The sequence below is a fragment of the Theropithecus gelada genome, chromosome 1, assembly GCF_003255815.1.
Source record: "Theropithecus gelada isolate Dixy chromosome 1, Tgel_1.0, whole genome shotgun sequence".
Lineage (NCBI taxonomy): Eukaryota > Metazoa > Chordata > Mammalia > Primates > Cercopithecidae > Theropithecus > Theropithecus gelada.
Window position 1 is genome coordinate 141,363,932 of NC_037668.1, and position 27,521 is coordinate 141,391,452.

The following is a 27,521-nucleotide window of genomic DNA, read 5'->3' on the forward strand; positions in this document are numbered from 1 at the left end:
GTGGCTCACACCTGTAATCCCAGCACTTCGGGAGGCCGAGGCGAGCAGATCAGCTGAGATCAGGAGTTCGAGATCAGCTTGGCTAACATGCTGAAAAACGTTTCTACTAAAAATACAAAAAATTAGCTGAGTATGGTGGCGTGTGCCTGTAATCCCAGCTACTTGGGAGGCTGAGGCAGGAGAATCTCTTGAACCCGGGAGGCAGAGGTTGCAGTGAGCCGAGATTATGCCATTGCACTCCAGCTTGGGCGACAAGAGTGAAACGCCGTCTCAAAATAATAGTAATAATAATAATAATAATAATAATAAATAAAGTCAGTATAAAATACATTTTTGGACTGGGTGGAGTGGCTCACGCCTGTAACCCCAGCACTTTGGGAGGCTGAGGTGGGCGGATCACCTAAGGTCAGGAGTTAAGAGACCAGCCTGAGCAACATGGTGAAACCCCGGCTCTACTAAAAATCAAAATTAGCCAAGCATGGTGGCACATGCCTGAAATCCCAGCTACTCGGGAGGCTGAGGCAGAAGACTTGCTTGAACCTGGGAGGCAGAGGTTGTAATGAGCCGAGGTCATGCCATTGCATTCTAGCTGGGGAAACAAGAGCAAAACTCCATCTCAAAACAAAAACAAAAACAAATATATATATATATATATAATTTGGCTTATAACCTTCCCCTTTACATAGGCCGGGTTTGGTGGCTCATGCCTGTAATCCCAGGCATGAGCCTCCTTTGGGAGGCTGAGGCAGGTGGATCACAAGGTCAGGAATTCGAGACCAGCCTGGCCAATATGGTGAAACCCTGCCTCTACTAAAAAAATACAAAAATTAGCTGGGTGTTGTGGTGCACACCTGTAATCCCAGCTACTTGGGAGGCTGAGGCAGGAGAATCACTGGAACCCAGGAGGTGGAGTTTGCAGTGAGCTGAGATCACGCCACAGCACTCCAGCCTAGGTCACAGAGCAAGATTGCATCTCAAATAAATAAATAAATAAATACAACTACATAAAACTGTAATTATAAATCTCTGCTGATGGGCATAATGTATAAAGCTGAATATGTAACAATAACAATATGGGAGGGGAGATAAAGCTATATAACAGTAAGGTTTTTGTATACTATTGAAACTAAGTTGGTATTAATTCACCTAGATTGTTATAAATTAAGATGTTAATTTTACTTTCCAGGGCAATCATTAAGAAATTAACGGCCGGGCGCGGTGGCTCAAGCCTGTAATCCCAGCACTTTGGGAGGCCGAGACGGGCGGATCATGAGGTCAGGAGATCGAGACCATCCTGGCTAACATGGTGAAACCCCGTCTCTACTAAAAAATACAAAAAACTAGCTGGGCGAGGTGGCGGGCGCCTGTAGTCCCAGCTACTTGGGAGGCTGAGGCAGGAGAATGGCGTGAACCCAGGAGGCGGAGCTTGCAGTGAGCTGAGATCTGGCCACTGCACTCCAGCCTGGGCAACAGAGCGAGACTCCGTCTCAAAAAAACAAAAAAAAAAGAAAGAAAGAAATTAACTTTACAAAAATGCCAATCAAAATGATAATCATTTGATTGTGGCTGAGCAAGGTGGCTCACACCTGTAATCCTAACACTTTGGGAGGCCAAGGCAGGCCTGAGCAACACAGCAAAATCCCGTGACTACAAAAAATACAAAAAATTAGCTGGGTGTGGTGGTATGCATCTGTTAGTTCCAGCTATGTGGCAGGCTGAGGTAGGAGGATCACTTGAGCCCAGGAGGTCAAGGCTGCAGTGAGCCGTGATCGGGCCACTGCACAGCAGCCTGAGTGACACAGTGAGACCCTGTCTCAAAAAAAAAAAAAAAAAAAGATATTACTTCACACCTACTAGAATGGCTGTAATTAAAAAACAAAAGAGAAATTAACTGTTGGGGAGGATATGGAGAAATCTGAACCTTACTGGTACAAACGTACAATGTTGCAGCAGCTGGAGGGAACAGTTCAGTGATTCTTCAAAAAGTTAAAGACACTGAATTATATGACCCAGCAATTCTGTTAACAGCATAATCAATTCAATCTGGTTCAACCTTTGTGTAACAAAGTTCTGAGTGATTTCTCAGTGGACCCCCAGGTTGCAAGTTACATAACCTAAGCATGCCCAGATGAGCCAAATGTGCCCCATTGGACTTAGAAGCCAGGACGAATGAAAAAGTTCGTCACGAGCAGAACCAAAGTGCTTGGATCAAGGAACGGGGACCAAATTCAGAAACAAGGAGTACCCTATTTTGTTGCAGTACAGACTTAAGAGCCAAGGACCCTCAGCATGACCCAATCAGATCATATCTCATTGCATTTTTCCTTTTTTTTTTTTTTTTTGATGGAGTCTTACTTTGTCTCCCAGGCTGGAGGGCAGTGGTGCAATCTCAGCTCATTGCAACCTCCACCTCCCAAGTTCAAGTGATTCTCCTGCCTCAGCCTCCCAAGCAGCTGGGACCACAGGTGTGCACCACCATGCCTGGCTAATTTTTGTATTTTTAGTAGAGATGAGGTTTCACCATTTTTGTTAGGTTGGTCTTGAACTCCTGACCTCAAGTGATCCACCCACCTGGGCCTCCCAAAGTGTTGAGATTATAGGCGTGAGCCACCACACCTGGCCTACCTCATTGCATTTTCCTATCTTCCTCATTGTAACTATCTGCCTATAAAACCTGTCCCCATTCTCCAGCTCAGGCAGACGGATTTGAGCATGGCAAGTCAACTTTGCAATAAAGGTTTCTATTTTCTCAAAAGCAAGTGCCATGGTATTGTTACTGGTGAAGGGTCTTGACTAGGTTGTCCAGGTCTTGACGAGTTGTCCACGTTCTTGGTGTGTTGAACAAAGAATTGAACGAAACGCACAAACAAAGCAACAAAAGAATGAAGCACAGTAATAAAAAGAATGAAGCACAATAAATACTTTCGATTTATTGAAGCGAAAGTACACGCCACAGAGGGGAGCTGGCTTGAGCAAGCAGCTCAAGAGCTCCTGGCTGCAAAATCTTCTGGAGTTTAAGTACCCTTTAGAAGTTTCCTATTGGTTACACCCTATGTAGATGAAGACTTGGCCCCTGACCAATTGGGAGCTGAAGTAAGTTACACTCTATGCAAATAAAGACTTGGCCTGCAACTAATCAGAGGCTGAAGTGAAGGCTCCCTGTCTCCACACCCTATTCTCCTGCCTCAGTATTGGCTTCTATGCCTATCAGGCAGTGAGCCCTTGCTCCATAACAATTCCACTTCTGGGTGTACTTTATACTCCACAGAACTGAAACTTAAAGTGGAAATAACCCAAATGTTTACCAGGTGATGAACTGATAACTAAAATGGGATATATCTATACCACAGAATATTACTCAGCAATGAAAAGGTATGAAGTATTAATACATGCTATAACATGGAGAATCCTTGGAAACATTATGCTAAGTGAAAGAAATCAGACACAAAAGGTCACATATTGTATAATTCCATTTATATGAAATGTCCAAAATAGGCAAATCCATAGAAACAAAAAGTAGATTTGTGGTTTCCAGGGGCTGGGAAGAGGGGAAAATTGAAGTGATTGCTTAATAGTTACAGGGTTTCTTTCTGGGCTAATGAAAATGTTCTGGAACTATATAGTGGTAATGTCTGTATAACCCTGTAAACATATTAAAAGCCACTGAATTGTATACTTTAAAATGAATAAAGTGGTGAATTTTATGCTATGTAAATATACCTCAATTAGAAAAAAATTTGCCCAGCATGGTAGCTCAACACCTGTAATCCCAGCCCTCTTGGAGGCTGAGGCAGAAGGATTGCTTGAGGCCAGAGGTTTGAAACCAGCCTGGGTAACATAGCAAGACCCAGTTTAAAAAAAAATAAGATAGCCAGCACAGTGACACATGACTGTAATCTTAACTACTCAGGAGGCTAAGGCAGGAGGGTCACTTGAGTTCAGGAGGCTGAAGCTACAGTGAGCTATAATCAGAACTGCACTCTAGCCTGGGCCACAAGAGTGAGACTTTGGTTTTTTTTTTTTTTTTTTTTTTGAGGTGGAGTTTCACTCTTGTGGCCCAGGATGGAGTGCAATGGTGCAATCTCAGCTCACCACAACCTCCGCCTCCCGGGTTCAAGTGATTCTCCTGCCTCAGCCTCCTGCGTAGCTGGGATTACAGGCATGCACCACCACGCCCGGCTAATTTTTGCATTTTTAGTAGAGATGGGTTTTCTCCATGTTGGTCAAGCTGGTCTCGAACTCCTGACCTCAGGTGATCCATCCGCCTAGGCCTCCCAAAATGCTGGGATTACAGGCATGAGCCACCGCACCTGGCCTGAGACCATCTTTTTTTTTTTTTTTTGAGACGGAGTCTCGCATCGCACCCAGCCTGAGATCATCTTTTAAAAATAAATAAATAAATGAATAAAATAACTGAGTTACACACTTAAAATGGATCCTTTTTATTATAGGTAAATTATACCTCAATAGTGTTTTTTAAAAAATGTTAATGATACCAGGTTCTTATTCAGGAATGTTTTGGCTCTTTTCTGTCATTTTCTCTTCTGCATCAATCTTAGACTCAACTTTTTAAATTCCTCCAAATACCTGTACTTGTTCAAATTAATGTTGGTTTTGAATGACAAAAAACCTGAAATAATGGTGGTTTAAACAACAAAGAAGCTTATTTTTTTCTGTTTCTGTTCCTGGAACAGGTCAACTTCTTTTCTGCTTAAAGTCTTGGCACACATGATTCTCTCTTTACCTGAAACTCTTCCCACTCTCCTTGTACAATTGGCTCCTCCTATACTTAAAGTCCTTACCTGTCACGTTCTTAGAAAGACCTCCCTTGACCAGGTACTGAGGTGGTCTCCCTTTTTTATTTTCTTCTTTTTTTTCCATGTCAGACAGGTCATGTGCATGGAACAATGTCTGAGGGTAGCACATCTCACCCCTGTGCATAAACACACATTCTTCACACTTAGGAACTACAAAAGGATTTCTTTGTTATTTTCTTCCCTTTTTTTGAGACAGTTTTGCTCTCGTTGCCCAGGCTCAAGTGCAGTGGCACAATCTCGGCTCACTGCAATCTCCGCCTCCCGGGTTCAAGCAATTCTCCTGCCTCAAACTCCGGAGTAGCTGGGATCACAGGCATGCGCCAGCACCCTTGGCTAATATTGTATTTTTAGTAGAGATGGGGGTTTCTCCATGTTGGTCAGGCTGGTCTCAAACTCCCAACCTCAGGTGATTCGCCCGCCTCGGCCTCCCAAAGTGCTGGGATTACAGGTATGAGCCACCGCACCTGGCCTTGTTATTTTCTTTTTTTTTTTTTTTTTTTTTTTTTTTTTGAGACGGAGTCTCGCTCTGTCACCCAGGCTGGAGTGCAGTGGCGGGATCTCAGCTCACTGCAAGCTCCGCCTCCCAGGTTCACGCCATTCTCCTGCCTCAGCCTCCAGAGTAGCTGGGACTACAGGCGCCCGCCACCTCGCCCGGCTAGTTTTTTGTATTTTTTAGTAGAGACGGGGTTTCACCGTGTTAGCCAGGATGGTCTCGATCTCCTGACCTCGTGATCCGCCCGTCTCGGCCTCCCAAAGTGCTGGGATTACAGGCTTGAGCCAGCGCGCCCGGCCGGCCTTGTTATTTTCTATCACAGTACTCTGATTATTTACTTCACAATTTTCATTCATTTACCTAACAATTATTTACTAAAAACGTTCTGTATGAAAGATTCAGGCCGGGAGCAATGACTCATGCCTGTAATTCCAGCAATTTGGGAGGTGGAGGTGGGTGGATCACCCATCTCTACTAAAAACACAAAAAAATTAGCCAGGCATGGTGGTGCATGCCTGTAATTCCAGCTACTTGGGAGGCTGAGGTAGGAGAATTGCTTGAATTGCTTGAAACCTGGGAGAATATTATTTTCATTCTATTCAAGATTAGGGACATAAATGAGGCAATCACCTCAAAGAATGATAAACCTGATTAGAAAACGGAATTGTTAGCCATTACCAAATAAAATAAATCAAATATTTTTTTTAATCTCAAAAAGCTCAAGGCCGGGCACAGTGGTCCCTGCCTGTAATCCCAGCAGTTTGGGAGGCTGAAGCAGGTGGATCACTTGAGGTCAGGAGTTTGAGACCAGCCTGGCCAAGGTGATGAAACTCCACCTCTACCAAAAAATACAAAAGTTAGTTGGGTGTGGTGGCATGCACCTGTAGTCCCAGCTACTCAGGAGGTTGGGGTGGGAGAATCACTTAAACCAGGGAAGCGGCCAGGCGCAGTGGCTCACGCCTGTAATCCCAGCACTTTGGGAGGCCAAGGAGGGTGGATCATGAGGTCAGGAGTTCAAGACCAGCCTGGCCAAGATGCTGAAACCCCATCTCTACTAAAAATACAAAAAAATTAGCTGGATGTGATGGTGGGCACCTGCAATCCCAGCTACTCGGGAGGCTGAAGCAGAGAATTGCTTGAACGTGGGAGGTGGAGGTTGCAGTGAGCTGAGAGCGTGCCACTGTACTCCAGCCTGGGCGACAGAGCAAGACTATGTCTCAAAAAAAACAAAACAAAAACAAAAACAAAAATCAGGGAAGCAGAGGTTGCAGTGAGCTGAAATCATGCCACTGCACCCTAGCTTGGGCGACAGAGTGGGATGCTCTGTATTAGTCCATTTTCACACTGCTGATAAAGACACACCCGAGACTGGGTAATTTATAAAGAAAAAGAGGCTTAATGGACTCATAGTTCCTCGTGGCTGGGAAGGCCTCACAATCATGGTGGAAGATTAAAGGCACATCTTACATGGTGGCAGACGAGACAGAATTAGAGCTAAGCGAAAGGGGAAACACCTTATAAAACCATCAGATCTCATGAGACTTATTCACTACCACGAGAACAGTATGGGGGAAACCGCCCCTATGATTCATTTACCTGCCACTGGGTCCTTCCCACAATTCATAAGAACTACAGAAGCTACAATTTAAGATGAGATTTGAGTGGCGACACAGCCAAACCATATAACCCTGTCTCAAAAAAGAACAGAACAGAACAGAACAGAACTCAGTCTCCAGCTCCCAGCAAGCAGGCAGGCCTCATTTTTGCATCTCAGTAAGGATCCTCTGACATGCAAACTTCATATTTTTCTCCATGTTCCTACTACACATAGAGTGGTCCTACATTGTCCAAACTGGAACCTTTTAGAGAGATAACAGGAAGACACTGAACATGTGAATGAAAAATGGCCAGACCATATGCAAAAATAGAACTCTGACTCACAATCTGCAACAACCAGACCAGAAAACCAATCTATCATCTACAAATCAGACATGTAGGAAGTTAGATCACTATCACTAGGAAACAATCCAGGAACCCAGCAACAACCCCTGTAACAAATGGCCCCAGATGGCAAGAACTTTATTAAAAAATGATAGCTTTTTAAATTTTTGGACCTGCTGTCAACATAGGACCAAAAGAAAACCAACTGTGCATCCCAACCAAACACATAGGATGCTCTGCTAGTTCTAGTTACCCCACCTATAGCTTCCCTATGACAACAGTCTTCAGTTAGGGCACACCTGAAGCCTTCCCCTATTCCCCACTGTAAAGTTTTCCCACTTCTCTGTTTTTGAGGCTCTGACAAAACGCAAGTGATGGTGGCTGACTCCCTTGTTATAGCAAACTGTGAACAAATAGTCTTCACGTCTTCTCATGTAGTCTTCAAATAGTCTTCATGTATTTCCACAAAGGGCATACTAGTAATAATTTTGCTGAATCAACAGGCAAAAATCAGGACTGTCCTGAGCAAATCTGGACATAAATCACCCTAGTTATGAAGCAAAATTAGACCAGAAGCTGTTTGCTAGTGAAATACTGTATGAGGTTTAGGAGAATGAAAGTGTGAAAGACAAAAGATAAAATATGCCACCACCACTAGGTGGGGTTACACCACTAAAGAATGGAGGATGTTTCAATTAAAAAGGGAAGTGCTTGAAGTGTATATGCTCTTAGGTTACTGTTCAGTAATCTTTTTGGTTTTGATGCATGATACTGTAAATCCAAACATTGGAATCAATGTAAAATGGTCTTCAGGGCAATAATTGATGAACTAATTCCAACAGGAAATGTTTGAGCATATTATCATCTAGTATTAATTCACTTTCAATTATTGCCTTCTGCACATGAAGCAGTAATGAGATGAACAACACATTCCCTGCCTTTAAGAAGGTGGCTGGGTGCCGTGGCTCACGCCTGTAATCCCAGCACTTTGAGAGGCCGAGGCAGGCGAATCACAAGGTCAGGAGTTTGAGACCAGCCTGGCCAATATGGTGAAACCCCGTCTTTACTAAAAATACAAAAATTAGCTGGGCATGGTGGCGTGCACCTGGAGTCCCAGCTACTTGGGAGGCTGAGGCAGAAGAACCGCTTGAACCTGGGAGGCCGAGGTTACAGTGAGGCAAGATTATACCACTGCACTCTAGTCTGGCGACAGAGTGAGACACCACCTCAAAAAAAAAAAAAAAAAAAAAAAAAAAAAAAAAAAAAAAAAAAAAACGGAATAAGAAGGCAGCATTCTAGAGTACTTCAAGTTTACACATGAAGGGCTGGTTACATAAGTTGTAAGACCCAGTACAAAATGAAAATAAGGGACAGCTTTTTCAGAAAGTATTTCAAGATGGCAACAGTAGAGCATTAAACCACCTGTGGGGCCCTTCTGAGGACAGGGCCATGTGACTGCACAGGTCACACACCCATGAAGTCAACTCTAAGTGTAGGATAGTATTCTATGACAAATTATAGACGAATAAACTATGTTGCCTAGTACACGTTGTGATGTTACTAGGCCTTTCAATGTGGTTATTTATTTGTTTATTTGAGATGGAGTTTTGCTCTTGTTGCCCAGGCTGGAGTGCAATGGCGTGATCTCAGCTCGCTGCAACCTCTGCCTCCCAGGTTCAAGTGATTCTCCTGCCTCAGCCTCACAAGTAGCTAGAATTACAGGCATGTGCCACCACGCCCAGATAATTTTGTATTTTTAAGTAGAGACAGGGGTTCACCACATTGGTCAGGCTGGTCTTGAACTCCTGACCTCAGGTGATCCACCTGCCTCTGCCTCCCAAAGTGCTCGGATTATAGGCATAAGCCACCATGTCCGGCCTCAGTGTGTTTTCATTCTATGTTGGATATTTGGCATGCAAAGAATTACATTTCATTTTAAAAATTACTAAGCATTGACTACATTTGTACTATATGCTGTAGAGAATCTTTCCTAACATTTAATGTAATCAAGCATATAAATAACTAATCTAATTTTTTAAATGTTATGAAAAGTTACAGTTATAATTCTTCCACTTTTCCCCACAAGCCTAAAGCGCAGAGCAGAGACTGAAACTGGTAGGCACTCAATAAACACTTGTCAAATGAATGCAAGGAGGCTGGAAAGTCCCATATCAAGGAGTTGTTATTTGGTGAGGGCCTTCTTGCTGTGTCATCCCATGGCAAAAGGCAGAATGGCAAAAGAGCCAAATTTTACTCACCTTAAAAGTGAAGGAAAGGCCAGGTGCAGTGGCTCATACCTGTAATTCCAGCACTTTAGGAGGCCAAGGCAGGTGGATCACCTGAGGTCAGGAGTTCGAGATCAGGCTGGCCAACATGGCAAAATGCCATTTCTACTAAAAATACAAAAAATTAGCCGGCCATGGTGGAACATACCTGTAGTCCCAACTACTCAGGAGGCTGAGGTGTTAGAATCTCTTGGATCCAGGAGGTGAAGGTTGCAGTGAGCCGAGATTGTGCCACTGCACTCCAGCCTGGGCAACAGAGCAAGACTCCTTCTAAAAAAAAAAGAAGGAAATTCTAACACATGCTATATGAGGGCATTAAGCTAAGAAACAAGCCACTCGCAAAAGTCAAATATGGGAAGATTCCACTTATATGAGGAAGTTAGTGTAGTCAAAATCATGAAGACAGTAAGTAGAATGGCAGTTGCCAGGGGCTGGGGGGAGGGAGGAATGGGAAGTTATTTTTTAATTAGTACAGAGTTTCAGTTTTACAAGATGAAAAGAGTTCTGGAGCTAGATGGCAGTGATGCTTGCATATTATGAATGTATTAATATCACTAAACTGCACACTTTAAAATGTTTAAGATTGTAAATGTTCTTATATTTTACCACAACTAAAAAAAATAAAAATAAAACAGTACATATAGTGAAGAAGAAGTTGCAACCAAAGGGACCAATATTTGGGGTGAGAAATCTAATACTTAATTCAGTGCTAATTTTTACATTTTTAGTAGAGACAAGGTTTCACCATCTTGGCCAGGCTGGTCGTGAACTCCTGACCTCAAGTGATCTGCCCGCCTTGGCCTCCCAAAGTGCTGTGATTACAGGTGAGAGCCACCTCGCCCGGCCTCACACCCTTGTGTGTGATTCTCTTAATTCCATTTTCTCTCTTCCCCTCTGCCCCTTAATATACTGCACTTCACCTCGTCATGAGCCAAGTAGGACCTGAAATAAGAATACTCAAAACACGGAAGAAATAAACAAGAAGACAAACTAAAGCCCGTATTTTTTTTTTTTTTTAGTGCTTGGTAACTATCCCTTTGTGTCTCCCTAAGTGCAGGATAAACTTCTTGGGGCAAATACAAATGTTTGATAAAATTCTGGGCCAAGGAGTCTTGCACTGGATATATTCAACAAATTACCTGCCGATGATAACAGCGTAGGTAAAACGAGTTCTAAAAGTAACAAATGACTTAGTTATCCTCAGTTATAAGGATAAATCCGTCCTTTTCTTTTTCACCTAGCCCTTTTGTTGGGCCTCTAAAATGTAAGGTAACTACGTGGGAAAGCAAGCAACAGCTGGTAGTGTGTTTTTACCCTGATTTTATCACTCCAAGTATCTACCGTCGCTGGCTTTGCGAAGACTAGCTTTGTATCAGAACGAGGTGCGGCCGGAACGCCTGAGGAAAGCAAACCAACCTTCCCAGCCGACGCGTTGACAGCGTGTCCCCAGGCTGCGCCGGGGTAGGAACTTCCTCCAGCCTGGTTCGCCCGGCGGGGAACCAATAAAGTTGAGCGCGTTCAAAGGGGTCCTAATCTTCCAGGGCCCACTGGGCAGGCCTGCAAAATAAGGCCCCTAGAAACTCCCTGAGGTTTGCAAGTCTTCTCCCGCTCCTCGGAATTTCCCCCCTCTTCATTCGCATTAATTTTATTCTGACGGAAACGGCGCGGGCTAGGCCCCAGGAGGGGCGCTTTTCAGGTGCAACTGGTCCGGCGATCGCGGTGGGCAACCCCTACGAGGCCCCCGGTTGACTGGGAGCTGACGGTCCGAGCTGTGGCTTTGGAAGACCCAGACGATGAAGCCTAGACCCGCCCGGTTCGTGGATAATAAACTCAAGCAACGAGTCATCCAGGTGTGTATTCTGCACCGCTCGGTCTCGCCAAGGGCCCCGATCACTGCCTCAGGGTGCCACTCCCCTTTTTTTCGGGTGGCGTCCACGTGGAACTCAACTAGTCTTCTTTTCCCCAGTCTGGGTCTGGGCGTGCGTCTGTTCCTCCTTCGTTGGTGGTGCCGGGGCCTTCCCTACCCACGTTGGTGCGGAGTCTCAGGAGAAACCGGGGACAGTGGGAGGGTGCAGCTTGGTGGGGCTGCCGAGGATGTCTGGTCGTCTTCAGCGCAGATCATTCAGTAGAGTGGAGTTAGCCTTTGAATTTTAACCTCTTTGACTTGTGAAGTTAGTACAGGAATGGTCTTCAAACGCTCGCATTGTAAGAGGTCCTTGAGAAGGGGTGGCATAAATAATACGTTAATTTCCGCTGTCAAGGAACTTACACACTAAAACGAGATAACACGGTCTGGCAACAGTAACAGGCACTTTGCCTACGGTTTTCTCATTTTCATGACCATCAGTAAAAAGCAGTGTGTGGCAGATACCTTAGAATGTAAACAAGCAGTCTGAGTTAAAAGGCGGGAGAGAATTTTCTTCACTTAGGAATTAGTGAGCTACACATTCTCCTTGTTTTTCTTTCACTTCACCAGCCCCTAAACAATCTCCTCTTCGGACCCATTTTTTCCTACCAACTTGTAAATGTTGGAAGTGCTCTGAGCCACTGTTCTCTTACCTTCCCTTCCTCCTCTTTCCTCATACACCTCTCTTATCTATCCATGCTTCCTATGTGATCTCGTTTAGTCTAATAACCTTTGAATAGTGTCTATGTATTCTATTATCTATATATTTATTTCATTTTATTTTTATTTTTCTGAGACACAGCCTCGCTCTGTTGCCCAGGCTAGAGTTCAGTGGCTGTTCATGGGCACAATCGTAGCTCACTGCACCCCCGGCCTCCCTGGCTCAAGCAATCCTCCCTCCTCAGCCTCCCCAGTAGCTGGGACTACAGGTGTGCACCACCACATCTGGCCAATTTATTATTATTATTATCATTTGTAGAGACGGGGTTCCACTATGTTACTCTGGCTGGTCTCTAACTCCTGGGCTCAAACGATCGGGCCTCAGCCTCCGAAAGTGCTGGGATTACCGGTGCAAGCTGCTGTCCTGTTCTCTATATATTTATGACGGCTAAATTTGTATCTGCTGTCCAGATTTTATCTTGAAGTACAGATTGATATATCCAGCTGCCTAGTTAGCATATCTCCAAATTAAAATGGCCAAGTGGAACTTGTGATTTTTTCTTCCTTCAAACCTGCCCTTTCTTAGTGTTCTGTATCTCGGTAAGTGATACCACCGTTTGTCCAGTTGTTAAGGCCAAAAGCCTTAAGGGTCATTCTGAGTCTTTCTTTCATTTCCTGTATACCATCCATCAACAGCGTGGTTTGCTTTACTTTCAAAATATATTCCAAGTACTTCTTACTGTCTTTCCCTATAACCATCTTAGTCCAAACCATCATCTCTACCTTATACTATTGCAATAGCCTCCTAACTGGTCTTTCTGAGTCTGCTTTTACCTAAAGCCTATTCCCCACAGAGTAGCCAGAGACATCTAATTTTTTTTTTTTTTTTTTCGCTCACTGCAACCTCTGTCTCTTGGGTTCAAGCGATTCTTCTGCCTCAGCCTCCCAAGTAGGTGGGATTACAAGTGCATGCCATCACGCCTGGCTAATTTTTCTATTTTTAGTAGAGACGAGGTTTCACCATGTTGGCCAGGCTGGTCTTGAATTCCTGACCTCAGTTGATCTGCCCGCCTCAGCCTTCCAAAGTGCTGGGATTACAGGCGTGGCCAAGACATCCTTTTAAAGGGAAAAATTAGGCTAGGGGAGGGATAGCATTAGGAGAAATACCTAATGGAAATGACGGGTTGATGGGTGCAGGAAACCACCATGGCCCTTGTATACCTGTGTAGCAACCTGCATGTTCTGCACATGTATCCCAGAACTTAAAGTATAATTAAAAAAAAAAAAAAAAAAAGGGAAAAATCAGAGCTTGCCATAGCCCTGCTCAAAACCTTTCAGTGGAGTCACAGACATCTAGAGTAAAACCCAGTCAGAAAAGCCCTGCATATTCTGGCCTCTGTTGTCCTAGTTTACTTTTCGTCTCCTGTTCCAACCACACAGACCTTCTCAAACATGCCAAGCACAGGACCTTTGTTCTCGTTGTTCACTCACGCTGAATTACTCTTCCTCTGGATGTTCCCATATCCCACAACTTGCTCCTTCACTTTATTCAAGTTTCTGAGCAGTGACACCTAATTACTGCATCTAGTGGCCTCTTCTCTGTCCTCACACTTGACTGCTTTTCAACGTTTGACATTATCAGTTTTCCTCTGTAGCTTTCACTTCGGTTCATTATAAAAGTACAAATTGAATATCCCTTATTCTAAATGCTTAAGACCAAAAGATGTTTCAGATTGATTTTTTTCAGGGTTTGGAATGTTTGTGTGTACATAATGAGATATTTGGGGATGGGACCCAAGTTAAACATGAAGTTTACTTATGTTTCATATACACCTTATACACATGGCCTGAAGATAGTCTTACGCAAGATTTTAAATAAATTTTCACTTAGCTATATATTTAATTTAATTTAATTTTAATTTTTTATTTTTGAGACTGGGTCTCACTCTGTCACCCAGGCTGGAGTGCAGTGGTGTAAACAGTGCTCACTACCACCTCAAACTCATGGGGTTAAGTGATTCTCCCACCTCAGCCTCCCATGTAGCTGGGACCACAGGTATGCACTATCATGTCTGGCTAATTTTTAAATTTTTCATAGAGATGAGATCTTACCATCTTGGCCAGGCTGATCTGGAACACCTGGACTCAAGCAATCCTCCCACTTTGGCCTCTCAGAGTGCTGGGATTACAGGTGCAAGCCACCACGCTCAGGCTATTTTATTTATTTATTTATTTTTGAGACAAAGTTTCGTTCTGTTATCCAGGCTGGAGTGCAGCGGCTCGATCATAGCTCACTGCAGTCTCTAAGGCTGGGCTTAAGCGATCTCCCACCTTGGCCTCCCAAAATGCTGGGAGGCCATTTATAAGCACAAGCCACCACACCCAACCAATTTTTAAATTTTTTTGTAGAGATGAGATCAAACTTTGTTGCCCAAGGTGGTCTCGAACTCCTGAGCTCCCAAAGTGTTGGGATTACAGGTATGAGCCACCATGCCCAGCCAAAAGGTGATTTAATATTGAAACTGGGGGCCGGGCGCGGTGGCTCAAGCCTGTAATCCCAGCACTTTGGGAGGCCGAGACGGGTGGATCACGAGGTCAGGAGATCGAGACCATCCTGGCTAACACGGTGAAACCCCGTCTCTACTAAAAAATACAAAAAACTAGCCGGGCGAGGTGGTGGGCGCCTGTAGTCCCAGCTACTCGGGAGGCTGAGGGCGGAGAATGGTGTGAACCCGGGAGGCGGAGCTTGCAGTGAGCTGAGATCCGGCCACTGCACTCCAGCCTGGGCGACAGAGCGAGACTCTGTCTCAAAAAAAAAAAAAAATATTGAAACTAAATTGCCTCAAGCTCGTAGTTCTGCAGTATCTGACAGATGTCAAATATCACTGTGTTCCTTGAAGTTTAAAATATCCCCTGCTGCCCTTATGAGTTTATTGCAGTGTTCTAGGGTGTTTGGAAACCTAGGATATTAGTAAGTAAGCCATCACTTACTGCCTTGTAACTATGCTCGTAATAATATTGTGTTATAGTGATTAATAATGTTAATTAAATTTTCTGATTTCAGACTTGACAATTATTGGTTACTTTTATTTCTGTTTCTGGTATGCTTTATTAATGAAGAGTTTATCTTAAAGTATAATGTGTTCAGATAGCTCAATCTGTTGATTAAAATCACTGAATTTGAAATATTGAGTGTTTTATATTTGTTATATTTTCTGTTTTAGTACCTTACCGGTAACAAATGTGGCAAATATGTGGACATTGGAGTCTTAGCATCTGATTTACAAAGAATGTACAGGTAAATAAATAGTTTCCAGATCCTTGAATTTTTATTTCCCCTTTACCATTTTGAAAGTTTATATCCTGCTGAAATTTCTAGTTGATATCAATAGCTGCTGGCATTAGTTCACCAATCCATAATCTTGGAACTCAATTCGGTTATGCATACATTTATCAAATACCTATTATGTGCAGTAAGATGTCTTTTGTACTGTGGGAAATGGTCGCTGCTTATCTTTTAGTACCTCACAGTCTGGTCAAGAGATAGAGATGTTATTATATCACTTCCTTTCCTGCTTCATTAGAAAATTAAAACCAGGCCAGGCATAATGGCTCATGCCTGTAATCTCAGCACTTTGGGAGGCTGAGGTGGGAGGATAGCTTAAGCCCAGGAGTTTGAGACCAGCCTGGGCAACATGGTGAAACTCCATCTGTACAAAAAATATACAAAAATTTGCCAGGCTTGGTGGCATGCACCTGTGGTCCCACCTACTTGGGAGACTGAGGTGGGAGAATCACTTGAGCCCAGGAGGTCAAGGCTGTAGTGAGTTGTGGTCATGCCACTGCACTCTAACCTCAGTGACAGAATGAGATCCTCTCCCAAAAAAGAAAGAAAGAAAATTAAAACCATCACCAGCAGGTATGATCTCCCTGAGTTTTCTGACTCCTTTCTTTTTTTTTTTTTTTTTTTTGAGACGGATTTTCGCTCTTGTTGCCCAGGCTGCTGGAGTGCAATGGTGCAACCTCAGCTAACCACAACCTCTGCTTCCCAGGTTCAAGCCATTCTCCTGCCTCAGCCTCCTAAGTAGCTGGGATTATAGGCATGTGCCATCACACCTGGGTAATTTTGTATTTTTAGTAGAGACAGAGTTTCACCATGTTGGCCAGGCTGGTCTCAAACTCCTGACCTCAGGTGACCTGCCCGCCTTGGCCTACCAAGGTGCTGGGATTACAGGCGTGAGCCATGGCACCCGGCCTCTTTTTTTTTTAATACAATTTTTAGTTTTATTTTTTGTGGAGACAGGACCTTCTGTATTTGCCCAGGTTGGTCTTGAACACCTGACCTCAAGTGATCCTTTTACGTTGGCCTCTCTAAGTGCTAGGATGATAGGCTTGAACCAGCATGCCCAGCCAGCTTCCTGAGTTTGTTTGTTTTTTTTTTTTTTCGTGACGGAGTCTTGCCCTGTTGTCCAGGCTGGAGTGCAGTGGATCTCGGCTCACTGCAAGCTCCGCCTCCTGGATTCAAGTGATTCTCCTGCCTCAGCCTCCTGAATAGCTGGGATTACAGGCATGCACTAACCACACACACCTAAATTTTGTATTTTTAATAGAGATGGGGTTTCACCATGTTGGCCAGGCTGGTCTTGAACTCCTGACCTCAGGTGATCTTCCTGCCTCGTCCTCCCAAAGTGCTAGGGTTATAGGTGTGAGCCACCCCACCTGGCCAAGAATACCTTAATTATTTCTAAAGGCCCTATCCCCAAATATAGTCACATTCTGAGGTACTAGGGTTTAGGACATCAACATAAGAATTTAAGGGAAACACAATTCAGCTTATTGGACTCTGTGCTGTGGCTCCCAAAATTCACGTCCTCGTATGCAGATACATTCATTCCATTCCACAAGCCCCAAAAGTCTTAACTCATTTTAGCATCAACTCTTAAGTCCAAACTCTTATCTAAGTATCATCTAAATCAGGCCAGATGCAAGGACTCACACCAATAATCCCAGCATTTTGAGAGGCCAATGGCTTAACGCCATAGAGTTCAAGGCCAGCCTGGGGAACACAGTGAGACTCCGTCTTTACAAAATAAAAATAGAAATAATTAGCTGGGCATGGTGGCATGAACCTGTATTCCTTGCTATTCGAGAGGCTGAGATGAGAGGATCGCTTGGGCCCAGGAGTTCAAGGTTGCAGTGAGCTATGATTGCACCAGTGCACTCCAGCTGGGTAACAGAGCAAGACCCTGTCTCTAAATATAAAATAAATAAATAAAAATAATGTTATATAAATTAATTGGTAATGGCTGAGATTCAAGGTGTGATTTATCCTGGGGCAAAATTCCTCTTCATCTATTCACCTGTGAAATCAGACAAGTTATCTGCTTCCAAAATACAGGCATGTCCTATATAACAATGTTTCAGTCAATGATGGACCTCATGTATGATGGTGATACCATAAGATTGTTACATCATATTTGTACTGTACCTTTTCTGTGTTTAGATGTGTTTAAATACACAATACCATTGTTTTACAGTTGCCTATAGTATTTAGTGCAATAATATGCTGTATAGGTTTGTAGGCAGAGTAGGCTATACCATGTAGTCTAGGTGTATAATAGGCTAGCCCATCTAGGTTTGTGTAAGTACACTCTTACTTATTTTTGTTTTCATACAATGAGAATGCCTAATGATAAACTTCTCAGAATGTGTCTCCATTGTTTAGTGATGCACGATTGTACAATGGCAGGACAGGCATAGGTGTAGGTTAGACATTCCTATTCTAAAAGAGAGCAATTGGAAAAAAGAAAGGGTCATGGGTCCCAAGCAAGTCCAAAACCAAGCAGGGCAAATGTCATTAGATTTTCAGGCTTTAGAGTAATCCTCTTTGGCTTGATGCCCTGCCCTGTGGGCTCAGTAGGGTGGTGATCCTGCCCTGTTACCTAGGAGGAGACAGCCCCACCTGCCACACCTGTGCCCTCTGGGCCTGTGTTAGCAGTGGCAGCCCTGCCTTCTTTTGAGCCTCCTTAAGGGTCATTCTTCCCTTTTCTTGAAGGATAACTTGTGTTCACAGCTGGATAGTTTTATTAGCCCTGTCCTATAGATTCCTGAAAGTCCAACAGCCTTCCTTAATTTTGTCCCCATCTCTGTCCCTTCAGTCCAAGCTGGCAGTGTTTCTGTTGCTTTAACCCTATCTCTATTCCTGGCTTCTGCTGAGATGGCTGACTGAATCCATAAGTCATATGCTGGTAATCGCTTTAGCAAATTGTTGTCCCCCTACACTCTTGATGTCCTCTTTAGATTATGCTTTTTCATTTTTTACAATGTGGATAAACTGAGAATTTTCTAATCTTCAGGTTCTGGTTTCCTTTTTGTTGAACAATTCCTTCTTTATCTCTCTTTATACTGTAAAATTTCACTATAAGTAGCAAGGAGAAATCAGGCCACACTTCAGCACTTTGCTTGGAAATTGAGTGAAATATCCAGATTCATCACTTATAAGTTCTACTTTTAAAACAGTAAAACACAAGTCCTCTGCCACTTCATAACATGGACTGCCTTTCTTCCAATTTCCAATAACATGCTTCTCATTTCTCTCCGAGACCTCACCAGAAGCATCTTTAACATTCAAATTTCTACTAGCATTCTCTCTCTCTATATGTAACTATAGAACCTTCCTGTACAACTCTTCTCTTGTTTTTCTGAGCTCTTACCAGAGTTGCCTTCAGTGTCCTTTTTTTTTTTTTGAGATGAAGTCTCACTCTGTCACCCAGGCCGGAGTGCAGTGGCGCAATCTCAGCTCACTGCAACCTCTGCCTCCCAGGTTCAAGCAATTTTCCTGCCTCAGCCTCCCAGGTAGCTGGGACTATGGGTGCACACCGCCATACCTGGCTAATTTTTTGTATTTTAGTAGAGACAGGGTTTCACCGTGTTGCCAAGGCTGGTCTTAAACTCCTGAGCTCAGGCAATTTGCCCACCTCAGCCTCCCGACATGCTAGGATTACAGGCGTGAGCCACCACGCCCTGCAGTGTTCATATTTCTAACAGCAGTCACTTCAGAGCCATCTAGGTTTCTTCTAACATGCACCTCAAAGCTCTCTGGCCTCTATTACCTAGTTCCAAAACCATTTCTACATTTTAAGGTATTTGTCACAGTAGCACTATACTAACCAGTACCAAACTCTGTATTAGAAAGGAAGAAAAGGGCCGGGCGCGGTGGCTCAAGCCTGTAATCCCAGCACTTTGGGAGGCCGAGACGGGCGGATCACGAGGTCAGGAGATCAAGACCATCCTGGCTAACACGGTGAAACCCCGTCTCTACTAAAAAATACAATAAATCTAGCCGGGCGAGGTGGCGAGCGCCTGTAGTCCCAGCTACTCGGGAGGCTGAGGCAGGAGAATGGCGTAAACCTGGGAGGCGGAGCTTGCAGTGAGCTGAGATCCGGCCACTGCACTCCAGCCTGGGGGACAGAGCGAGACTCCGCCTCAAAAAAAAAAAAAAAAAAAAAAGAAAGGAAGAAAAGAAGAGAAACTAAGACAGAAGGCTTTTAAAAACAATAGTGTACCTCACTTTGGCTACCACGCAGTAGTATTTTTCCTTCTCTTTATCAGAATTTATTTAACGAGTGGTCTAAGGCCAAGGCACAGTGGCTCACACCTATAATTTCAGCACTTAGAGAGGCTAACACAGGATGATCGCTTGAGGCCAGGAGTTTGAGACCAGCCTGGGCAACATAGCAAGAATCTGTCTCTACAAAAAAAATTAAAAATTAGCGTGGCATGGTGGCATGCAGCTGTAGTCGGTCCTAGCTACTCGGGAAGTTGAGGCAGGAGGATCCCTTGAGGCCAGGAATTCAAGGCTGCAGTGAGCTACGATCGCACCACTGCACTGAAGTGTGGGTGACAGAGCAAGACCCTGTCTTTTAAAAAATAAAAATACTCAGCTGAGATTGTTTCTATCCCCACCACTCACTCCATTGAAATCTATGAACTGTGTTTTGTTGGTAACCTTTTTTCTTAGTTGATGGTATGACTGTTACTCAGCCAGTCACCCAGGTTAATGTATCTGTTGTCTACTTCCTTCTACCTAGCCTTGAATCCCCCTGCCATGTCTATAATAAGTCACCAAGAAGCCTTGCTGTTGTCTCTTAAATAGTTCATGATGCCTGTTCTCTCTTTTCCTTACCATTACTAGCCTAATCCAGAGCCTCATTATTTCTTGTCTAGACTACAAGACTTGTTGTTTTTTTTTTTTTGAGATGGACTCTCACTCTGTCACCCAGGCTGGACTGCAGCAGCGCAATCTCGGCTCACTGCAACCTCCACCTCCTGGGTTCAAGTGACTCTCCTGCCTCAGCCTCCCGAGTAGCCAGGACTACAGGTCCATGCCACCATACCCAGCTAATTTTTGTATTTTTAGTAGAGATAGGGTTTTGCCATGCTGGCCAGGCTGGTCTTGAATTCCTGACCTCAAGTGATCCTCCCGCCTTGACCTCCCAGTGTGTTGGGATTATAGGCATGAGCCACTGCACCTGGCCTGTTTCAGCTTTTAAACATTCTTCCTACATCTATCTGCTATCTTCTCTTATCCAGGTGTTGGCAAACTATGGCCCCCAAACCGGTTCCTGCCTGCCACCTTGTTTTGTATGGCCCATGAGCTAAGAATCATTTTTACATCTTTCTTTCTCTCTTTATTTTAATTTTTAATTAATTATTATTATTATTATTTTTGGAGACACAGTCTCGCACTGTCACCCAGGTTGGAGTGCAGTGGCGCAATCTCGGCTCACTGCAGCTTCAGCCCCCTGGGCTCAAGTGATCCTCCCGCCTCAGCCCCCAGATAGCTGGCACGAAGCACATGCCACCACGCCCCGCTAATTTTTTGTATTTTTTGTAGAGACAGGGTTTTGCCATGTTCCCAGGCTGGCCTTGAACTCTTGAGCTCAAGTGATCCTCCCGCCTCAGCCTCCCAAAGTGCTAGGATTCCAGGCATGAGCCACCGCGCCAGGCCCCAAGTTGCCTCTTTAAATGGTCATGATTTAGTACAATATTTGCCTCATCTAAAACTTTGTGTTTTGATGTAATTTCACATTTAAGAAAAGCTGACCCAGACCAGCTTAGACAACATAGTGAGACCCCCATCTCTACAAAAATAATCGAAAAATTAACTAGGTGTGCTGGCACGTGTCTGTTGTCATACCTACTCAGGAGGCTGGGGTGGGAGGATTGCTTGACACCAGGAGGTCGAGGTTGTGGCACGCTCTGGTTGCACAACTACACTCCAGCCTGACTGAGAGAATGAGACCCTGTCTCAAAAACATAAAGAATTTTTTTTTTTTTTTTTGAGATGGAGTCTCACTCTGTCACCCAGGCTGGAGTGTGGTGGTGTGATCTCGGCTCACTGCAACCTTCACCTCCTGGGCTCAAGCGATACTCCTGCCTCAGCTCCCAAGTAGCTGGGATTACAGGCACCCACCACCATGCCTGGCTAGTTTTTGTATTTTTAGTAGACATTGGGGTTTTACCATGTTGGCCAGGCTGGTTTTGAACTCCTGATCACAAATGATCCACCCACCTTGGCCTCCCAAAGTACTGGGATTACAGGTGTGAGCCACTGCGCCGGCAAGAATTTTTATAAAGAGGAAAATGGAAAGAATAGAACAAAGAACACCCATATACTCTACCTAGAATGTCCCTTTATCCATGCATACTATATATTCCCTAAGGACAAAGGCTTTTATTATATAACCACAGTTTATTTATTAAAACCAGAAAATGTAATCTTGATTCAATAATGTTATCGAATCCACCATTCATATTCAGAGTTTGCCTATCTCAGTAATGTTCTTTGTAGCTGTTATTTTATGGGAATTTTTTTTCCAGAACTGAAATCCAACCCCTAAATTATGCTTGTTTTGCCTTTTAGTTTCCTTTAATCTGCAACAGTTCCTCAACCTTTTTTTGTTTTTCATGATCTCTACATTTTTGAAGATTTCTGGTAGTCACTATATATTAGAATATCCCTCAATTTGAATTTTTCTCCTGTTTCCACATGGTTGAAATCAGGTTATATGTTTTTGGAAGGAAAACCAAAGAAGCAATTTGACTTCAAAAGGCACAGAATATCTGTGTGGGGTGTTATTTGGTAGTGTTAGTTTTGATCAATCCACTGTAAATTAATTTGAAATTAATAAATAATTTATAAGAAGATATTTTCAGATTATGTAAATATCCTGTACTCATCATACTTTCACCCATATTTTTAGCAGATGGTCTTGCTAAAAATATTTAAATTGAATTTAATAATGAGGAGACATAAATTCAGATTGTGGGACATTTTATAAATTAGCTGGCCTGGATCCTTCAAAAATGTCAGTGTTATATGCACAAAGGTTACAAGTTAAAAGAGTTCAAAGAGACACAACGACCAAGTAAATGCATGAACCTTGACTAGACACTGGGTCAAAGAAAAACAACTATAAAGACCATTTTTTGGGAATAATTTGAGAAATTTTAATATGGACTGTATATTAGATAATTTACCAATATTAAATTTCTTATTTGTGCTAACTGTATTGTGGGTGTGCAGATATCTTTTTTTTTTTTTTTGAGATGGAGTCTCGCTCTGTTGCCCAGACTGGAGTGCGGTGGTGCAATCTCGGCTCACTGCAACCTCCGCCTCCCGGGTTCACGGGATTCTCCTGCCTCAGTCTCCCGAGTAGCTGGGACCACAGGTGTGCGCCACCACACCCAGCTGATTTTTTTTTTGTTTTGAGACAGAGTCTCACTCTGTCACCCAGACTGGATTGCAGTGGCGTGATCTTGGCTCACTGCAAGCTCTGCCTCTCGGGTTCACCCATTCTCTTGCTTCAGGCTCCCGAGTAGCTGGGACTACAGGCGCCTGCCACCACACCTGGCTAATTTTTTTTTTTTTTTTTTTTTTGTATTTTTAGAAGAGACGGGGTTTCACCATGTTAGCCAGGATGGTCTCGATCTCCTGACCTTGTGATCCACCCACCTCGGCCTCCTGAAGTTTTGGAATTACAGGCGTGAACCACGGTGCCTGGCTGCAGATATTCTTTTTTACAGAGATACATGCTGAGAATTTTTGAGATGAAGGGTCTGTAACTTTGTTTCTTCTTATTAGTTTTTTAATTTATTATTTTTTTTGAGATGAGATCTTGCTCTGTTGGCCAAGCCAAGTGCATTGGTGCAATCACGGCTCACGGCAGCCTTCACCTCCCAGACTCAAGCTGTCCTCCCACCTCAGCCTCCCAAGTAGCTGGGACTACAGCCATGTACTACCATACCTGGCTAATTTTTTTATATTTTGTAGGGACAGGGTTTCCCTATGTTGGCAGCGATGGTCTCAAACTCCTGGGCTCAAGTGATTCTCCCACCTCGGCCTCCCAAAGTGCTGGGATTACAGGCATGAGCCACTGTGCCTGGCCTAGAACTTATTTTCAAATGGTTCTGCCCTACCCCTCCAAAAGAAATCTCTGTATACAGACAGAAGTAAAGTAAATGTGGCAGCTTGAGAATACTATAGGTAAAGAATATATGAGTGTTGATTACATTATTTCTTTAATATTTTTAGTAAGTTTGAAATTTTCAAAATATTTGAAGCAAAGAAGGTTAGTTAAAAAAAGGGAAAAAATGGAGAAGGGTCACAATAGTAAATATATAAACTTAGAAGTTTGAAAATAGGTTTATGGCAAGTGTCTATACTGTAACATAATGAAATATTCATGCAAATTTATTTGATCCATGTAGATTGAACTTAATGGAAAAATACTGGTGGAAACTACTATGCTAAACTTCATGTTTTCTTTTTTCAGTATAGACTATGGTCGAAGAAAAAGAAATGCTTTTAGGATTCAGGTAGAAAAAGGTGAGTCTTTTATTGTTAGAGCTAAATTATCGATAAAGTTATATAAACAATTGTTTGAGCTCATAGCATTTTTCTTTTTGTTTCAGTATTTAGCATAATTAGTAGTGAGAAGGAACTTAAGAATTTAACAGAATTAGAAGATGAACATTTAGCAAAAAGAGCAAGACAAGGTAAAGAGGACAATGAGTAAGTATACAAAATGCAGCGTTTTTTTAAACCATGAACCTTGTCACATTACATTCCTGCTTGTAAAACTTTCAATGGCTCTTCCTTGCCAACAAAGCCCTGCGTAGTATTTACCTAACCTCTTCAGCCGTATTGAATGTTCTTTATTCCCCAAAGAGATCAAATTCTCTGTGGCTGTGGTTTTGTTGAGTTAGAGCATCATTTCCCTTTCACAAACTCCCACTCAGCCCTCAAGAATCAATTGAAATGTTACTGCCTTTATTAGGCCTAAGACCCCTTTTTAAATGTTTCCTTAGCTTCTAGTTACAGATATTTGTTATAATCCTTATGATATCATATGGCATTGAAATTATTTGCTTACTTGTTTGCATTACCAACAGTACTGTCTCATTACCTTCTTCTTCTGCCCTAACACAACATCAGATATATAAAAAGGTGCCAATTAATTTTGTTTAAGAAATAGTATTGAGAGTTTTAAAAATATCTTTATTGAAGTATAATTGACATCAGTAAGCTCTACTTTTTTTTTTTTTTTTTTTTTTTTTGAGGTTAAGTCTCACTCTGTCACCCAGGCTGGAGTGCAGTGGCACGATCTCGGCTCACTGCAACCTCTGCCTCCTGGATTCAAGTGATTCTCCTGCCTTAACCGCCCAAGGAGCTAGGGTTACAGTCATGTGCTACCACACCCGGCTACTTTTTTATATTTTTGGTAGAGACGGGGTTTCACCATGTTGGCCAGGCTGGTCTCAAACTCCTAACATCTAGTGATCCACCCACCTCGGCCTCCCAAAGTGCTGGGATTACAGGCATGAGCCATTGCGCCCACCCGGCCAAGCTCTACGTTTTTAAAGTGTACAATTTGTTAAGTTTTGACGTAAGTATATACTCATTGAACTATCACCATAAGCAAGATACTGAACCTTTCCATAAATATCAAAAGTCTTCTTGTTCCCCTTTGCAATTCATTTCTCCCTCCACCCCTGTTTCTAGGCAAACTTTTTTCTTTTTTTTTTTTTTTTTTTTTTGAGATAGTGTTTTACTCTGTCACCCAGGCTGGAGTTCGATCACAGCTCATTGCAGCCTTGACTTCCCAGGTTATTTGATTCTTCTACTTCAGCCTCCGAAGTAGCTGTAGGCACATGCTACCACACCTAGCTAATTTTTTGTAGAAACGGGGTTTTGCCATGTTGCCCAGGTTGGTCTTGAACTTCTGGGCTCAAGCAGTCTGCCTGCTTCAGCCTCCCAAAGTGTCGGGATTATAGGTGTGAGCCATAGCACCCAGCTTTAGGCAAGCATTGAGTTGCTTTCTGTCACTGTGTGTTACGTTGCATTTTGTAGAATTTTATTTGGAATCGTACTTTTAAAGTCTGGATTCTTTCATTCTTTCACTTAGCATAATTTTGAGGTTTATCAATGTTGTGTGTATCAATAGTTCATTGCTTTTTATTGATGAGTATGTGTGGACACGCCACAATTATGTTATCTGTTTATCTGTTTTTTTTGTTTTTGTTTTTTTTGAGACAGGGTCTCACTTTGTTGCCCAGGCTGGAATGTAGTGGAGTGGCATGTCACAACTCACTGCAGCCTCTACCTCCTGGGCTCGAGCGATTCTCCCATACAGGTGCATGCTACCATGCCCAGTTAATTTTCTAATTTTTTGTAGAAACAGGGGTCTCACTATGTTTCCAGGCTGCTCTCATACCACTGGGCTCAAGCAATTCTCTTGCCTCAGACTCCCAGAGTGCTGGGATTACAGGTGTGAACCACCTTGCCTGACCTATCTGTTTATCTCTTGTTGGTCAGTTGGTTTGTTTCCAGTTTCTGGCTATTACAAATTAAGCTGCGATGAACATTTATGTCCAGGTTTTTATGTGGACAGTATTTTCATTTCCTTTATTAAATATGTAAGATTGGAATAGCTGAGTCATGTGATAGATGCATATTTAAGAAATTGCCAAACTATTTTCCAATGTATTTGTACCATTTTACTTTTACTTTTAAAATGTTTACATTTTAAACATTTTACTCAGTTTATGAGAATTCTACTCTTTCCACAAATTGCTAATATTTGGTATGGTCAGTGTTTAATTTTCAGTAGTATTTCACTGTAAATATGACATTAGCTTTAGGTTTTTTTGTAGATGTCCTTTGTCAGATTGAGGAAGTTTCCTAATATTCCTAGATTGCTGAGAATTTTTGTCATGAATAGATACTGCATTTGTCAAATGCTTTTCTGCATCTGTTGAAACATCATTATGTCCTTTCCCCTTTAGTCTATTAATTTGGTGAATTACATTGGTTCCCAGTACTAAGCCAATCTTGCATTCCGGGGATAAACACTACTTGGTCCTGATATGTTATCTTTTTAATGTATTGTTGGCAGCCTGAGCAACATAGCGAGACTCTGTCTACAGAAAATTTAAAAATTAGCCAGGCATGGTGGTGCATGATTCTATCCCAGCTTCTTTGGTAGCTGAGGTAGGAGGATTGCTTGAGACCCGGAGTTGAAGGTTACAGTGAGCTATAATTATGCCACTGCACTCCAGCCTGGGTGACAGAATGAGATCTAGTCTCTGAAGAAAAAAAAAAAAGAAAAAGAGTATTTGTTTGATGTTGTTTTCTTGAGATGGAGTCTCGCTCTTGTTGCCCAGGCTGGAGTGCAATAGCGTGATCTTGGCTCACTGCAACCACTGCCTCTCGGGTTTAAGCCATTCTTCTGTCTCAGCCTCCTGAGTAGCTGGGATTACAGGCACCTGCCACCATGCCCGGCTAATTTTCGGAAAAAAAGGGTATTAATTGGATTCAGTTTACTAATCTTTTTCTACAGATGTTTGCATTTGTATGTCATATTGGTCTGAATTTTCTTTTGCTCATTTTTGGAATGTCTGTCATGTTTTGGTGTTAGGGTTACACCGGCCTCATGATATTAGTGGGAAAGTGTTCTTTTATTCTCTATTTTATGAAAACAAATTATGGAAATTCTTTTTTGAATATTTATTAGTGTTCACCCACTAATAAAGTTTTTTCTAGGCCTAGAATCAACTTCCCCCAGAGTCTTCTTTTTCTGAAGGATTTTGATAAATTGTAATTTTGCTAGATATATGGCTCTTCTTTACATCTCTCCTTATGTCAATTGTGATAAATTGTATTTTTAAATCATTTGTTCATTTTCTCTCAGGTGTGGAATTTGTTGGCATAATGCTTCTGCAATATTCTCTTGTCATCCTTTTAATGTCTATAGGATTTGGGGTGACAGCCCCATTTTACTGTTTGTAGCTCAGCCTTTTTCATTTAGATTTAGCATAATTTTCTTCAGTTCCATATTCATGAGTATTTGTTTGTG

General features: G+C 42.8%; 1 protein-coding gene and 1 non-coding gene across 2 annotated transcripts in view; one reads left to right on the forward strand and one right to left on the reverse strand.

The window, feature by feature from the left end:
• Positions 1 to 4,880: 4,880 nt before the first annotated feature.
• On the reverse strand, positions 4,881 to 4,979 carry LOC112616477. Its single transcript, XR_003117644.1, has one exon. It is a non-coding gene; the product is annotated as a small nucleolar RNA U13 (small nucleolar RNA).
• A 6,088-nt stretch (positions 4,980 to 11,067) lies between these two features.
• Positions 11,068 to 27,521, forward strand: part of NVL (nuclear VCP-like) — a 114,408-nt gene continuing 97,954 nt past the window's right edge. The window contains exons 1-4 of the mRNA XM_025394330.1: positions 11,068 to 11,386; positions 15,327 to 15,400; positions 23,940 to 23,992; positions 24,079 to 24,178. Coding sequence (XP_025250115.1) covers positions 11,330 to 11,386; positions 15,327 to 15,400; positions 23,940 to 23,992; positions 24,079 to 24,178 — 284 coding nt within the window. The 5' untranslated portion in view covers positions 11,068 to 11,329. The remainder of the gene's footprint in view (positions 11,387 to 15,326; positions 15,401 to 23,939; positions 23,993 to 24,078; positions 24,179 to 27,521) is intronic.